The sequence below is a fragment of the Thunnus thynnus genome, chromosome 11 (assembly GCF_963924715.1).
Source record: "Thunnus thynnus chromosome 11, fThuThy2.1, whole genome shotgun sequence".
NCBI classification, from domain to species: domain Eukaryota; kingdom Metazoa; phylum Chordata; class Actinopteri; order Scombriformes; family Scombridae; genus Thunnus; species Thunnus thynnus.
Window position 1 is genome coordinate 21756164 of NC_089527.1, and position 15170 is coordinate 21771333.

At 45.2% G+C, this 15170-nt stretch overlaps 1 protein-coding gene across 1 annotated transcript; it reads right to left on the bottom strand.

The window, feature by feature from the left end:
• Positions 1-960: 960 nt before the first annotated feature.
• irs2b (insulin receptor substrate 2b) lies at positions 961-13966 on the bottom strand. Its single transcript, XM_067603781.1, has 2 exons — positions 10202-13966; positions 961-3418 (listed from the first exon to the last, which is right to left on the bottom strand). Exons 1-2 carry the CDS (start codon positions 13572-13574, stop codon positions 3414-3416), a joined length of 3378 nt encoding a protein of 1125 aa, XP_067459882.1. The 5' UTR covers positions 13575-13966; the 3' UTR covers positions 961-3413.
• Between the last annotated feature and the right edge of the window lie 1204 nt (positions 13967-15170).

Consider the following 15170-nt stretch of genomic DNA (forward strand, 5'->3'; position numbering starts at 1 on the left):
GAAAAGAGGATATAAGACATAGAGGCGTAATGGCTTGAGCCTTACTCTCTATCCTTTCTTTACAATTTAATGAGATAAATTAGAGTCTTTAATTAAACTTGCAGTGAGCAGTGAGGAGAGCAGTGATGAATGAGATCTAGTTTACAGGGAATATGTCATGCTTTGCTCTCTTTCATTAGCCTTCTAGCTTCTATGCTACTGGGAAAATTCTACCTAATGGAAGAGATCTACCTTCAGATTATCATTCTTCCATAAACCAGTGAGTCAACCTTCATATTTCTCTGCAAACTGCCTTTTCTTTCCCAGCTGTTCTGATCCACCCTTCACTTTTGACTTGCTGTGTTTATGACTCACATACATAAAATTTAAGTACCAACATGCACACAAACCTAAAAGCCCACCCCTCCTCCCATCCAAACATATACCGCTAGTAGACAATTAGACCTATTTCTCAGCATTAATTACCATTTTAATTAGCAAGGCTGTGAGAATGAATAATCTGACAGCATATGGCTAAGGGTGCAAAATCATAATCCTATCACAGTGTTATTTATTCCCTCCCAGTTCCAGGGGCTGTTTCAACATGCTGGTCTAATTACTATTGTTGGGGGTGGGGACTGGGAGGCAAGCTCAGAAAAACAATAACAATGCTAATGCTGGAGGCAACACTAGGTTAGGCCTACACCCAATTCTTGATGCGTTCTTTCTCAATAGGGAAAAGGACTTTTAAAAAAACACTCACAGAAAAGGAGGGACGTGGGAAATGAAAGAGAATCAAGACATGTCCTCTTTCCTTCCATCTTTCCTAATGAGGGTTTTCTTAATGAAAGAGCCAGGAAACAGAATTGAAACATCTGCTCTGGCGAGTGCCTATTCAAATGAGAGATGAAAAGCCAGTGTTTGTTTGTGATGTGACGGGGGAGGAGAGAGGGAGGAGAACGGAAACAGAAAGCAGACATCTTTTCTTAAATAATATCATTATTTATTGCATGTGTCTATAAAGAATCAATACAATCTAAAGCAATGAACTAAGTTTAAATTATCATCTCTTAGTAGCATCACAATATGCAAGATATGAAATATTTACAATGAAAGACACAGCAAGATAAGCCAGGGCCCCTATAGCAACCTTTAGATGCTGAATAGAAACATTATCCAAATGCAAAACACTGCTCAAAACACCAATAGGCTCGATTAGCAAAAACAAACAGAAGAAAAGTTTCCATTTCAAATTTGAAGAAAAAAAAGTACAAACAGCAAAAATCTGATTTTAAGGTTTAACAAACATTATTAACAGTATTTATACATTTGGTATGTCTTTGTAAACTAATTTTCAAAAGTGTAAATATTGCATATATGCCATTTGTGTTGTACCTAACTAACAAGAATTAATTATGTCAAGTATTAATGATTTCTCTTAAAATCTTTTTTTTTTTTTTCAGAATTACAGCATTAGAAAATGTCCTCATAGTGGCATCCGTTTCACAAGACTATCCCAAGACAGTTTTAAAAAAAAGAAAATCAAAGCCAAACCATACTGGTTAGCATATAACTTAATTAGTGCTTTTGTTGTATCAGAAAGTTCACTCAAACACATAGTATGTACAGTACAAACAGCATAAGTTATTTAACTTAACATCTCTCAAAGTTTCTCATCATTTGCTTAGATGTAATTCTCTGTAAAGTTGCACTATTTACAGTATATAGGCAAAGGTTAAAGTACCAGTGAGTTCAGATAAATAAAGAGATACTTCCCCTGGTTTGTTTCTTATATTCGGCTCGTGTCTGTGTCCTAGTTTTCCACTCAGTACCTCTGCATGTTTCACTGTTGTTGTGGCGTTGTTTGGGTCGTGTGTTCCTCAGAACACAGCATGTACTACATTCAACGTGTCTTGTGTTACAATCTAGAAAGTTTGTAAGTGCAAGACCATGCATTAGCTCTGGCATGTCCTGTCTGGCTCTCTCTCAGCTCAAAGCGGCAGCGGAAGCCAGGTGGATTCAAGCTATCGAGCGGCTCATTGAACAGCCAATCAGACTGTGTCCTGCATTCGCCACATTGCTCGGCGCTGCCCGCACCTGCCAGCCAACCTTCTGGTGTGACAGAGCTCCGCAATGAGGCATCAGGTGAGAAAATGTAAGATTCTGGGCTGTCCAGTTACTCTATATAAATAACTTCAAACATTCATGTTCCCGTACCTTGTCCTGACAGGTCATAACTTCCTGCAGGTTGTGTGGGTGTGCAGGGTATTACAGGTGAACAGTGGATAAGTTGGGTCCAAATGTAAAATGTATAAAGGTGCTGAGCCTTGTGCTCAGACAGGCCACAGATATTGGTGGTCAGGTCGGGTTGGACCTGGTTAATGCTGTATTCCTCTAAGGTCCTCTGTATATGAATCATACTCCTCCATCTCAGGCATATCAATAAATATATTACTCTGGATCTTTAAAACATTATCTTGTCATAAATGTAAAATGGGGAGAGAAGGAACTTAATCTCAGAGAGTTTGTCTCTCATTCGGCTCTGATGAACATTCAGTCTCTTAAATCAGTTAAATCTTTGATATACTGCGTGTTTATAGGTCCAAACTAAAAAGGTCCATCAGACTGGGGACTGATGGTTAGAGTAAGGCTTTGGATTGGTGATTTTTAAAAAACATTCACCTCTGAAAATAAATATTTTATATATATTTCAACTGTGTGAATTGGTACCAACCTGGTTTTTGCTGAGGTAGGGTTTTTTTTTAAGCAAATGATTTTTGATTTTTTTTTAAATATGTTCATAAATGCCACCTCTTTTTGCATGTATACAAATCCACACACACACACATTTCACCAAATGCATACATACATGATAAATAAATAAATATATGTATTCTGTATGCATGAAAGGTTTTTTGCATGTGTGTGTGTGTCTGTGTGTGCGCACGTGTTCTCCAGGTTTGGTTCACAGGTTTTTCAGGTGAGAGTATCTGGCAACTATTGGCTGAAACCAAAAGAAAACCAGCTGAAAGTGTATGAATGGAACAACAATAATAATTAACATAATATACTGCAGAATCATTTTGCAGGCCTACATACAGAGATAAATAGTTACCTGTCTATAGTTAGAGTTAATAGTCCATTTTAAAGAATCTTTTAAGTAATCTAGTACAGCAGCAGCAATGGCGCCTGAATGTTTTGGTGCCGAGAAAAGCAGAGGGAAGATTTGGGGCAAGGGTCAAGTGTCCGTGTTGCCATGGTGATGGCCGTCCCTGTGACCCTCAAAGACGACAAGGAGGTCAAAGGACATCGGCTGCAGCGCATGGTCCAGCTGTCGCTGTGGCGACCTCGTCACTAGGCTGCAGCGAAATCCTACGTTCACAGGAAAAGGAGAGTAGCGGAGGGCGGCGGGGGGTGGGAGGACCCGTCAGCCATCATTCTGAAAGAAAAGAAGAAGAAAAAACATGAGTGAATTTTATTATTGTGTGATTTACAGACATGAAGCTGAATGTCTGTGGAATGTAACTGAGTAAGATTTCTCAGTCAATACTCCCTTTAGGAACTTAATTTAAGTGTGTGTACATACAGTATATGTGATTTATTACGCAGGACAGAGCAATAGAGGGGAGGGGGAGGTCAAACAGATACCCCCACTCTGTTACCAAGTAAGGAATAAGTGCTCTTCAAGGGGCCTGACTTTGTGTGTGTGTGTGTGTGTGTGTGTGTGTGTGTGTGTGTGTGTATTCCATTGGTGGACACTGGAGTGGCAGGTGCTTTCACGGCAGGGGAAAAACAGAGTGTCATTTAGCACTGGGCAGCTGACACAGGGAAGTCTCTATTGACGGCAAAAGAGACAGCAACAACACTCCTCCACACCAGCAAACACAAACATACACACACACAGGTATCTTGATTGCATACCTTCTGAAGACAGATAAACAAATATGCCAAGTTCACTCCCACATACACCACAGCAGTGTATTCTCATGCGCTATAAATCCAGAGTCTTCAGAGTGTCGCTTTTCTCCCAGTGGAAAGCTGTGCTGACCCTTGCCCCTGTGTACTTGTTTGTGAGGTTTCATTTGCATGCAGCTATCAAACGGGAGCGGAAGTCTTGGCTGACACACACACACACACACACACACACACACACACACACACACAAACACGGCTGCGTTTCTTCCCTCGTTCGCTGTCTCCTCTCCCTCTTCCCCAGCCGTGAACAAGAGCTGTTTTCACAAAGCTGGATGTGATCGTCATTCTCTAAAACAAACCTTTCATTCAGACTCCTCACTGTTACCCCCTCCTCAACTACACCCACCATAAACACACACACACACACACACACACACACACACACACACACGCACACACACACTCTTTCTCTTTGTCTTACTCATACTCACATCAAATAAAAATCAGAGGATAATGTGAGATCAAAAACCTTACAGACACTTGGCACAACCCTTATTGACTGACTGGCGCATGTCCTCAAAGGCTCAGGGATGTCTAAGATGCAAAAGTTCATGTGAGTTCATTTGACAAAAATTAATTAAATAATTGATTTCACTCCTGAGGCCACCTGGGCTGGCTGGGCTCTGTCTGTTCTTTGTTTGGGGTGTCAGACAGAGGAAAATAGAAACACTGGGGAGGGAAGTGGTGGAAAAACCACAGTAACAGAATCAACCTGACAGAGAGGAACGGGAATGCAGTGAGGTCATGGGACCAACGGTCCATAACAATCTGAGGGAGTGTGTGTGTGTGGGTGTGTGTGTGTGTTTCTCTCAGGGCTGGTCCAGTCATTGGCCTGTAGAGGCAGACACTTGGGTGAGAATGGCTGCCGGGAAGGAGGCTTGAATCACAGACAGCTTAGATTAGTATGCAGGTGTGGACATGATAACATAAAAAACACACACTGAAAATGATTATCATCATTATTGTATTTGTTATAATGTGGTGTATTGGGGGTCTGATGAGACCCTCACCACACACACACACACATACACACACTGCTATTTAAACACATGCTGATCGGAGAAAAGTGTGGGTGGGTAGGGAGATTTGGGGAGGGGGGAGTGTTATTGAGAGAAGGGGACAGAGGTCCAGCGGGGAATGAACCCAATGGCCTCTACCCCTCCTCTTTGTGGAACACACACACATACATCCCTCAGCCCCTCCTAACAGCCCACGTCTGTGCCCCCGGTCCCTATCCCCACACACACACACACACACACACACACACACACACACACACACACACACACACACACACATATACACACACACACATACACACACAGGGTCTGTTCATTATTTATTTAGTTCTCACAGGCTAAATTTAGCCCCGCTTCATTCAGGGATAGTGCTCTAGTGCTTCAGAAGCAGAGTAAACATGTCTACTGATGCCATCGCCTGCTCGAGTACTTCTGTGTTGCTGCAGAGTGGACTGAATGAGCCCTTTAGGGGAACTGCTCCAACTGTATTTCTGAACAGCAACAACAAGAAAGGAAGAAGATAATGAACAGGTTTTTTTTTTTTTTTTTTTAATTACAAGCTGGAAATGGAACTTCCGCAAACAACAAAAGTGATGTTGGGAGTTTTTGTCAGTCGGCTAATTGATTTATCGTTAACTGTTTCAGCTCTAAAACAAATACTTTATTGCAGGTTACCAAACATGCTCAACAAGACAGCTTTTATCATTAAAAAAATCCAGATGAATTCAATCCATTACTACACATTATAGCCCTCCCTTCTTCATATCCACAACCTAATCCTAAACACCTCTCTGGAGAAGCATTAATACAGCACTGTGGGCAAAAGAAATAAGAGAAGAGTTTATGATAAGCTGGACAGTTTATGAATGGAAACTCCGGCAGTAGCTGACTGAGCTTGCCTAGTGTGTGTGTGTGTGTGTGTGTGTGTGTGTGTGCGCGTGTGTGTGTGTTTGTGTTTGTACTATATAACATGTGCATTCATGTCACACACAAGTTCTGGCTCTTCTTCTACTTCTAGACAAAACAAGCTACTCAACAATGTCTAATCCTGAAGTGAATGTAATCCTTCTTACCTCCAAGCTAAATTGAGGATACAGTAGGTTGACTTTGTTTTTATCTAGCACTGGAACATCCCGCCCTACTTTGCTCAAAGAGTTATGTATCAGACAGTCAGGAGCACTCTGTGTGTGTGTGTGTGTGTGTGTGTGTGTGTGTGTGTGTGTGTGTGTGTGTGTGTGTGTGTGTGTGAGGGAGGGAGGGGTGCGCAGTACAGGTGAGCACGGAGACAATGTGCTCCTTCAAATATCGTATGTAATCAAATAATCAAGTAAAGGTACTGTTTGCGTAGATAAATGTTCCGGGATAAGAAAAAAAATACTGCAATAGTCAATGTGTAAAATATCGTGAATGATGATGTGAATTTGCTTGCTTCTTGCATTAAAAAGGTTACTGCTCGGCTGTCAGCTATTGATTCTTAGATATCAGACTTTCCCATCAGCTCATGAACACACCATACCAAAAGTCATTTCGAATCAATCCTTGCAGGGTGAGATAACACAAACAGCAGGAGGACTGAGAGTCTTGTTAGCGGCTCTAATCATATATGATTAGCTAATTGTTTAATGCATCGTTAGACAACCCTCTATGGCCTCTGGTGCGAAAAGCCAATCAGAAACAGTCCACTGAGGTCAGATAACAACAGAAAAAACACACTGGCGCCCAAATACACTGGTGTGGAGAAGGTGTGTGCGGTGGTGGTGGGGGTGAATCACATGATTTCAGAAAAACAGAAACCGATGCCTGGAGAGAAGAGGAGGAGGAACGAGGGGAGGAGGATACAGAGGAGGGGTGGGGTTGAGTTGGTGTACGGCTTCTTGAAAACTGCCTGGCCACACCCCCACCTTCTCCCTGTTGTTGTTGTGGCAGATGGTGGCCAGTCATTAGCGTATTGTCACTCTCCTCTGAAGGGCCAGATAACCAGTGAGCACTGCTTGGCGGGGCAGGTGCAAAAACCCCTGACCCCCCACCACTCACCCCCACCCCCCTCCCCTCCTCCACCATCTGCTGATGGCTGTGTATATGTACGTACACGGGACAGGAAGGCAGACAGACAACGTGGAATTGTGTGTGTGTGTGTGTGTGTATGTGTGTGTGTGTTTGGGCGGTTTGGGGGGGGTGCAGCAGTCTGGGCACACAAATGAAAGGCATGGAGAATGTGAGTCAGTCTTCTCCCCTGTCTGCACCCATGCAAGACTGTTGTTTATCCAGAGGGAGAAACACTAGATAAATGAGTGGAAAGGAGGGAAAACACGATGACAGGAGGATGATAGTAACAGTGGTTGTAGAGATTTCCTCGGAAAGTTGATGTAAAATGAAAAAAAAAAAAAAAAAAAGTTGGAAAATAAGTACACACACCTCCCTGTTTCTTTTCCAACACAGCTACTGAGGTGTGTTAAGGTTTTCTGGAAATGCCCTGATTGCAATATCTCTCCCCCCCTCTCTCTCTAACACACAGCGCTAGTTCAAAGGTCAAGAAACTGACATTGTCGGCGGGGCCAGAAGGCGTGCACTGAAAGCTAAACAGCCCCCTCCTCTTCCCCTCTCCCTGCACCTCATGTGAGGCCAAAACCCAAACAACAACAGTGTAACCTATCAACTAAAAGACTTCCTCAAAAAGCATTCCTCTCTGAGCCACGCAAGAAACTCCATTTACACAGAGACAGAGGCATGTGTGTGGAGTTGTGAAGCAGCGTCTCCCTCACACGGTGACAACTTCAGACGCCAAATGAGGACAGGTGATTTGAATTCCTAATGGACCAGTTTCAAATTGATGTACTGACGGGAATGCAAACTATGGTTCACTCAGTGATAACAAGAGAATGTGGTAAAGCCTGTAGTCTTGTAATAAAAACATGTGCCCTTGCTTTGCCTCACGCACACAAAAGAAGTGCAGTTTACTATCATGTACAGACATATTTCAATCCCTCAGATTTTTTGTTCATCAGGAAGACCTTATATAACCAAGATCCAGTAGCTAAAGCCACCTCTTACAAGAACAACACTGATCTGTCTTTTTCTGTGTTTCTTTTCTTCCTTTCCTCCCCCTCACTCACTCACTCCCTCCCTCCCTTCAGTCAACAGCTCAATTGTCTATTTTGTTGTAGATGAAAAACAAAAGTCCTCCATCCTTCACCATTGTTCCGCCACCTCCTCCCCTGCTCTTGTACCCTTGAACAAACATCTCCACTGAGCTTCAAAATTCAAAATTTAGGTCCTGAAACACAAAACTACCAGAAAACAATGAAGTGATGGGACAATAAGTGGGAGGTTTACAATAGGTGTACGGGGGTGTACGTGTATGTGCGAGTGCTTCGTCAAAGTCATATGTGTTCATAAAAAACACAAGTGAGTACCTCCTGTGTAAAACCATTTCATTAGCATGTTTGTGAAGTTGCTCACAGTGAAAAAAAAAAAAAAATACTCCCATCCCCCCTCTGAGTCCATCCCGGCAGGTTAGGAAAACAAGTGAGCATTCACCTCTCTCAGCAACCTTTGCACACTGCCCGCATTCCAGCCCTGAAACCCAGTACCTGACAATTGATAAACAACTGACTCACTTGTTTTTCTGGGGAACCCGATGACTTGCACCAAGCCCCACACTGGCTGTGCTCACAGCATGAGAGCCAGCAGAGACAGAGACAAAGAGAGACAACTTGGTTGTGAAACCACAAACAGCAATTAAACTCTAGTATTTCACCATTAGGAACACTGACTCCTGACTCACAATGATCCCGACAGTGTGTTTTCTTTTCAAACAACAGCAACTTCTGACATGCCCCTGTTAGGTATCTATCTAACCCCGTAAATAATCCCTGCCATTTAGAAGATGCATGAAAAAAAAACACTGATGCAACAGCACACGAATGAGGTGAAAGGTAATATTTTGATGGCAACTGTTTTTTCCTCAGAAAGACAACTAGTCACAATGATTTCACAGCTTATTCACAAACATATCAGCGTCATAAAATCTGCAGAACATTGTGTTATGAAATGAACAATTAAACACATATTTTTGCCTGTTCTGAGCCATTCATCATGTGCAGTGATGCATGCGTCACTGGATCAGATTAGATGTTTTTTGAAATACTGACGTGGTATAAAACTGCGTCACTAAGGGGAGACCAGAGCAGACCATTCTCACAAACGCACAACAGTAGCTTCAAGCCAGCCAGGATAGGATAGAACAACAGTTTTCAAAATAAAACTGTTTCAAAATATGATGGTTGCAAAATCAGCAAACAAAATCTATAAAAACCAGATGAATCCTGAACTGAAATGCATGTGTTGTTTCCTTTTAAGGACATCTACAGCCAAGGGGTTCAAATAAAGCAGCATCCCCTGGAGAATATGGATTCATTGTTTTACTTCACACTTGTGCTTTCCCCTCAGCTTTCTAATTCCAAGCTTTTATTTGGAAAGAAACATACTTGTTTTCCGGTACGACTGCTCAAATGTCTCTACACACGCTTCAGTTTGAAGCAGATCAAAGACCGAGCAAACAGCTCTCCTCAGCATCGCACCGCCTTGAGATTTGTCGATGTGTCATGGGTGTGACGAGTAGGTGACTAATCCTATCTAAACACCACAGTCTACTACACCTTACAGCAATGTTAATAACTTTACATCCCTCTGCTTCTGTAGCCTGCCTTTACAGATAGAAAACTGCAAAATATCACATTTGTCAGTATGTGACCACTGTTAGCATAAAGCTCTGTTTCCCCTCATTTCACTACATAACATTGTAGCCTGTATTTGCTACATGTATGGTCAGTCAGATTGTGGCTTGATCTCTGATATGATAAGCAGTGAGTTAAACAAGGTTATGAACGACAAGTTCATAACACAGCTGTCCAGAAAAATAAACTTTGTGTATCAGCTTTTAACTTGCAGTCAGTGGGTTGAATCCACAGTCACAGTGTTAAACACACAGGCTCTGCTGCAGACACACAAATGAAGCAGTTTGGTTTCAACATGTTCTCTGAAAGATCATTATTCTCATATTTGGAATGAAAATGAGCTCAGAAGTGCTGCTTAGATACAAGCGGCCTATCTCTGCAGAGTACACAGTAACCCTGAGATAGATTCTATTCGAGCTCTGACACCACTCCCTTCATGAATGAAAACCTACTGAATGAATGAGTGCTTGTGACATGTATGCAAACTCTCACCTTTCACAGCAGCAGCAGTCTCCTTGAATCCCAGGCTGGCATAGGGGCTAGTGTTGAAACCATTCATGCCACCCTTGCATCCACAGGCTGTCTTGAATCTCAGGAGTCCATCACAGCCCCCTAACCTGCATCCTCCTAGGTTTCCCTCCATCAAGTTTAAGGCAATGTAGTTGAGTCCATTCTGATAACCAGCTGACGTCTCCCTGCACATGGGGCTGCTGCTGCCGTAGTCCTCATCGGGTCCATCAGAGCTGCGCACAGTGCGGGATACGTTCTCCACAGAGGCAGAGCTGTGTCGTTTGGTGTCATGAGCAAAGGATGGGCACACGGGTGTGACAGTGGTGGTGGAGGAGAAGGTCTCAGAACTGTGGCGCCGGCGTCCCTGAGGGTCAGCCCGGATCACTTTGGCCCCTCTGTGTGGGTCCACGAGGGTGACAGACAATGAAGGAGCCCCCAGGAGAAAAGAGTCCACCGGCACATGGGGAACCCCATCCACGATGCTGTTCTCAAGGCTGAGTCTCTGGACGCAGGCAGTGGGGCTGGTGGGGAGGGGTGCAGTATCGGTGGTGCAGAGAGCAGGTAGAGGGGCGGGAGGACTGAAAGTCATCTCAGTGTAGTCATCCTTGACTGGAGCAGGCTGACACACCAGGCTCACCTGCTGTTGGAGAGGATATTCCTCTACCATCCCCCTCACCTCTGCCTGTCCCTCTATACTTTTTCCCTCTTTTTCGCCCTCATCTCCCTGTATGTCCTGGGCATTCAGCAGACTAGGACAAGTCAAGACTTCAGGTGTGTAGTTTAGGCACACTGCAGGGGGAGATTCCCCGGCTTGGTGTGTACCCAGGTGACTCGGGGAGCTGACATCAACATTAACATAGTCTGATAGTGGCAGGGATCCCCTCTCTGCACACGATGAACTCACAGAGGACTCAGAGCTCTCTGACACTGTGGATGCCAGAGGGTTGCGGTTAGTACTACTAAAGTCTATGTTGATATACTCTCCCGGGCTGCGTGGCTCTGAGGGAAGTGGGTGTTCACTCATACATGGTAGGGTTCTGAGGGATTCCAGAGCCAGGCGGGTGGGCCGACACACCCTACTTCGGTGTACCAGACCTCCGTCTACCCGAGCTAGTCTGAGAGGAGATGGAGCAGAGGAAGGGGTGCCTGGTGTCCCTGGAGAGCTGCTGGCCACAGAGTCTCCTGGAGAGACAGGACAATAGTTGGACTCCTCTTCTATCCGTTGTCTCTGTAAACTCATCACCACATACTGGTCTGTGTCTGTGGACCCATTGCGCTGCAACTGGCTTTTAAGTGAGCGTGGCAGAGAGCTGTAAGAATAAGGCTGTCTGTGATGTTGCTGGGGGTGGGGATCTCCTCCTGGAGAACTAAGGATGTAGTCTGGGGGCGTGAGTGACACCAGAGGGTCAACAGGAGACATGTTCAGGTACTCTCCATTAGTGAGCTTTCCATCAGTGCTCTCCACTGACATCTTGGTTCCACACCACATGCGCATGTAGCCACTGTCCTCCAGAGAAACACTCCCAGGGGAGTCTGTGCGTGGGGCCAGCCCTGCTGAAGAGGAGTGTGTACGGGGGTTGATGATCTGCTTTGGAGCAGAAACACACATGGGGCTCATGGGCATGTAGGGGTCACCCTTGGACCCTGTTGTCTGAGGTGCCACTCCTGGCATCATAGGCATATAGCCACTGTCACCTTGGAGACTGCTAGAGCCAATCTGGACATCCCTGTAATCCTCGGGATAGGTCCCTTTAGGAGACGCAGTGTGACACCTGCGAGAAGACTGGCTTCCACTGGTGTATGTGGCCCTCATAAGAGTATACTCATCCAGGGAGGCGGAAGATACTTGTGGGGGACCCCTCTGCTGGCGGGGGGTAGTGAGGGAGTATGTGCGCTTTCGATAAGCCTTATCCAGCTCTGATAACCGACGGTAACCACTCTGATTCTGCCGCTCCATCACCATGTATCCATCAAGCTCGCTGCCTTCCCGGGAGGGGGGAGTGTCAGCTTTGAGAGACTCAGGAGTGTTGCTACCAAAGGTAAGCGGTAGCCTGAGGTCCCGTGCGTCTGCGGGGCTGGAGCCATATTCCTCACATGATATAAAACCAGCATCACTGGGGGAGCCCGAGAAGGAGGCACTGCAGCTGGAGGGGCGAGGAGCACTGCTGTCTGGGCAGGAGGACAGGCTCACTAGGCTAGGGGTTGCCATGGGCGGGGAATGAGACAGAGGCATAGACATCGACTTACTGTGCTGGAGGGAAGAAGATTCAAATGTCCGATAAGGGCGCGTTGTAATGGTATGAGATCTGCTCAGGAGGGTCCTGTGGACCCCTGGGCTGAGGGGGCTTCCAGTCACTGACATGGGGCGTGTCATAGTACCATCGCCCTCGCTGGCCGTGCGTATTCGACAGGAGGAAAATTTGCTCACAGGAGAGGTCGCAGCCATGCTGTCAGTGCGTGACCGCCGGGGAAGCCCGGTCTGGCTGGGGGGTAGATTGTTCAGGTGCCGCCGTGTGGGCACAGAGATGGGGTTTGTACCAGATGACTGACTTTTGCTGCGCGGACGAAATTCCGACAGCTCCTTCATGGCTTTCATCGCCTCCAAGATAGTTTCATGGATGTTTTGCGCCACCACTGAGTCATCAGCCTGCATCCACAACTCACCGGGTCCCGTGGCTGCGGATCGACCAACCTCAATGAAGAAAAAGCTGTCAGAGTGGCCGCACCTCCGGATATTCATCAGCTGTAAGATGACGGAGGCAACCTCCGTGTTCAGCTTGACAAAGCTGATAGTCCGACTGGAGAGACAGAGTCTGTACACCCCGGTCAAATTTCTGCTCTGCCCAAGGCCTTTAGATTTCAAATTTACTTGCCAAACCTCCTTGTAGACGGCGGTGACCGGCGTTATTACACCGTAGCTCGCCTCGTCGAAGCCAACCAGCGAGGACGCAGAGTTGGACGCTGAGCCGTCGTATACTTTCCCCTCTGCCATTAATTCCGTCAGCACCCGATACCAGCTCTCCTGTTCTTGCTCGTTTTCAGACGCCACGGCAAAATACTCGTCCTTGGTATAAAGCGCAATAAGATATTTGTGTTTTGCGTCCGCTCTCTTGTTGATATTAAGGCAGCAGTCCAGAGGAATAACTCTCTTCGCGGCCGATTTGTTTTTCCATTTCTTCTCGCTCTCGTAGTACTCCAGCCGGGCAGGGAAACCTTCGCTCGGCTCTTTCAGCACGAAAAAGCGCTTGTGTCCGTGTTTCTGCTTCTTTAGATATCCACATTTCTTGATATTGTTGTTCACGTTCGTATTACTTGGTGATAACGGCTGATCTCCCGTGTTTGGCGGACTCGCCATTCTCGCGTCCTTCACTATCAGACACAATGCTTCCTTTCCTCGAGTTGCAGAAGAAACGACGCGCTTTATTTTAATCCTCTATTTCCAGAGCCGGTTGCGCGTTCGTTCGTCTTCTCCCACAGCTGAGCAATAAATAACACATGTCTGCTGGTGTCCGGACTGAGGAGGGGAAACAACATGTGACGATCTACACATCCAGCTCTGGTTAAAAAAAAAAAAAAGGAAGGGAGAGGAGAAGAAAAAAAAAATACACACACCGACAGTGGGCGGTGCGCACTCAGCTCATTGGGCTTATTGGTGGAAACGGGATGAATGCTGGAGTGAGATGGATGGCCCTGTTCAAAGGAGAGAGAGAGAAGGAAAAAGCCCTCCTACTATTACTCTGCCCTCTTCCGACTCATTTGAGCGCAGTTGGTCAGGACTGTAGCTTTATTTATAGCAGCTCCGGTTCTGTGATCCAACGTTTGGCTGATGATTTTTTAATCAATCTATATATACTTGGATTTGTTCATAACCTATAAAACCCACATTTGCGTCATTTAAGGAGTTGAGGTGGATTGTAGGGAATAAAAAAGTGACCTATAATGCAGAATGCGGGAGCCAAGAATAAATAATTAATTGTGAAAATGTATTTCCCCAGAAGTCTTATTATTACTGTTATTGTTTTATTCTAATCGCCTATTCTTATTCCCCATGTTTTTCACAACCCCTTCGACTATATTTTAAGGTGACTGTAGAGGGAGTCCTTACAGTCCTCTTCTCTAACCGGTAAACAAGCATCATGCAGCTCTGTCACAGTAATTTAATATTCCTGCTGCGTCGCCCATCCAGAGTACATGCGCGCTTTAACCGGGATATTCAACCCCACTTTCATATGCATCGAAGTGTTTACGATAAACAACAAGATCTGGGGAGGAGCAGTTCTAGTGCAGCGTAGGTTATTGCGTAACGCTTTATTCATGTTTTCCCGGATCTCTCAGGATAGCCGATCTGCTCAGCTATGGTCGGTTTCCCACCGCTTTATCTGTAGCCTACATTTGTCTTTCCATTCATAAACAGAACAGGCTGTGGCCGCGATAAAGATAGAGATATAATTCAGAATGACAACAAATGTTAAGGTTACAGTAGGTCAAAGCTTAACCAACGGAAAAAAAAACCTCCCTCTGTCAGCGAAACAGAGGGATGATCCATATATGGTTATATTAAAAAAATCAGTGCTCATGATGACGCAAAAAATTCTCGATGATCTCGATGCGTCACTGGCTGGCAATATGCGTAATAATGAAATGCGGGAGGCAGCTGGGTACCACGGTGTGGTGGTGCTGTGACTGTGCTGCTGGCAGCCTGACTTTTACTTCCTGAAGGAATGAGGTTTACCTCTTCCTGCCCCACAAAGGGATGATGCTTTCAGGATGTCCTGACAGTTCAACAGTTATGTATTCAGAACTCATATTTAGACTCATCCATGTAGATCCTGAACTGTAATGAACTGGTGATTGTCTACATTCATGTGTAGTGCCACTTTTTAATAGTAGCACGCCCCATTATGATAACATGCTGAAATCTACCCCCACCTTATTCACACACACACACACA

Coding starts and splice junctions, on each gene's coding strand:
- irs2b (XM_067603781.1), bottom strand. CDS start 13,574: ATGGCGAGTCCGCCAAACACGGGAGATCAGCCGTTATCACCAAGTAAT.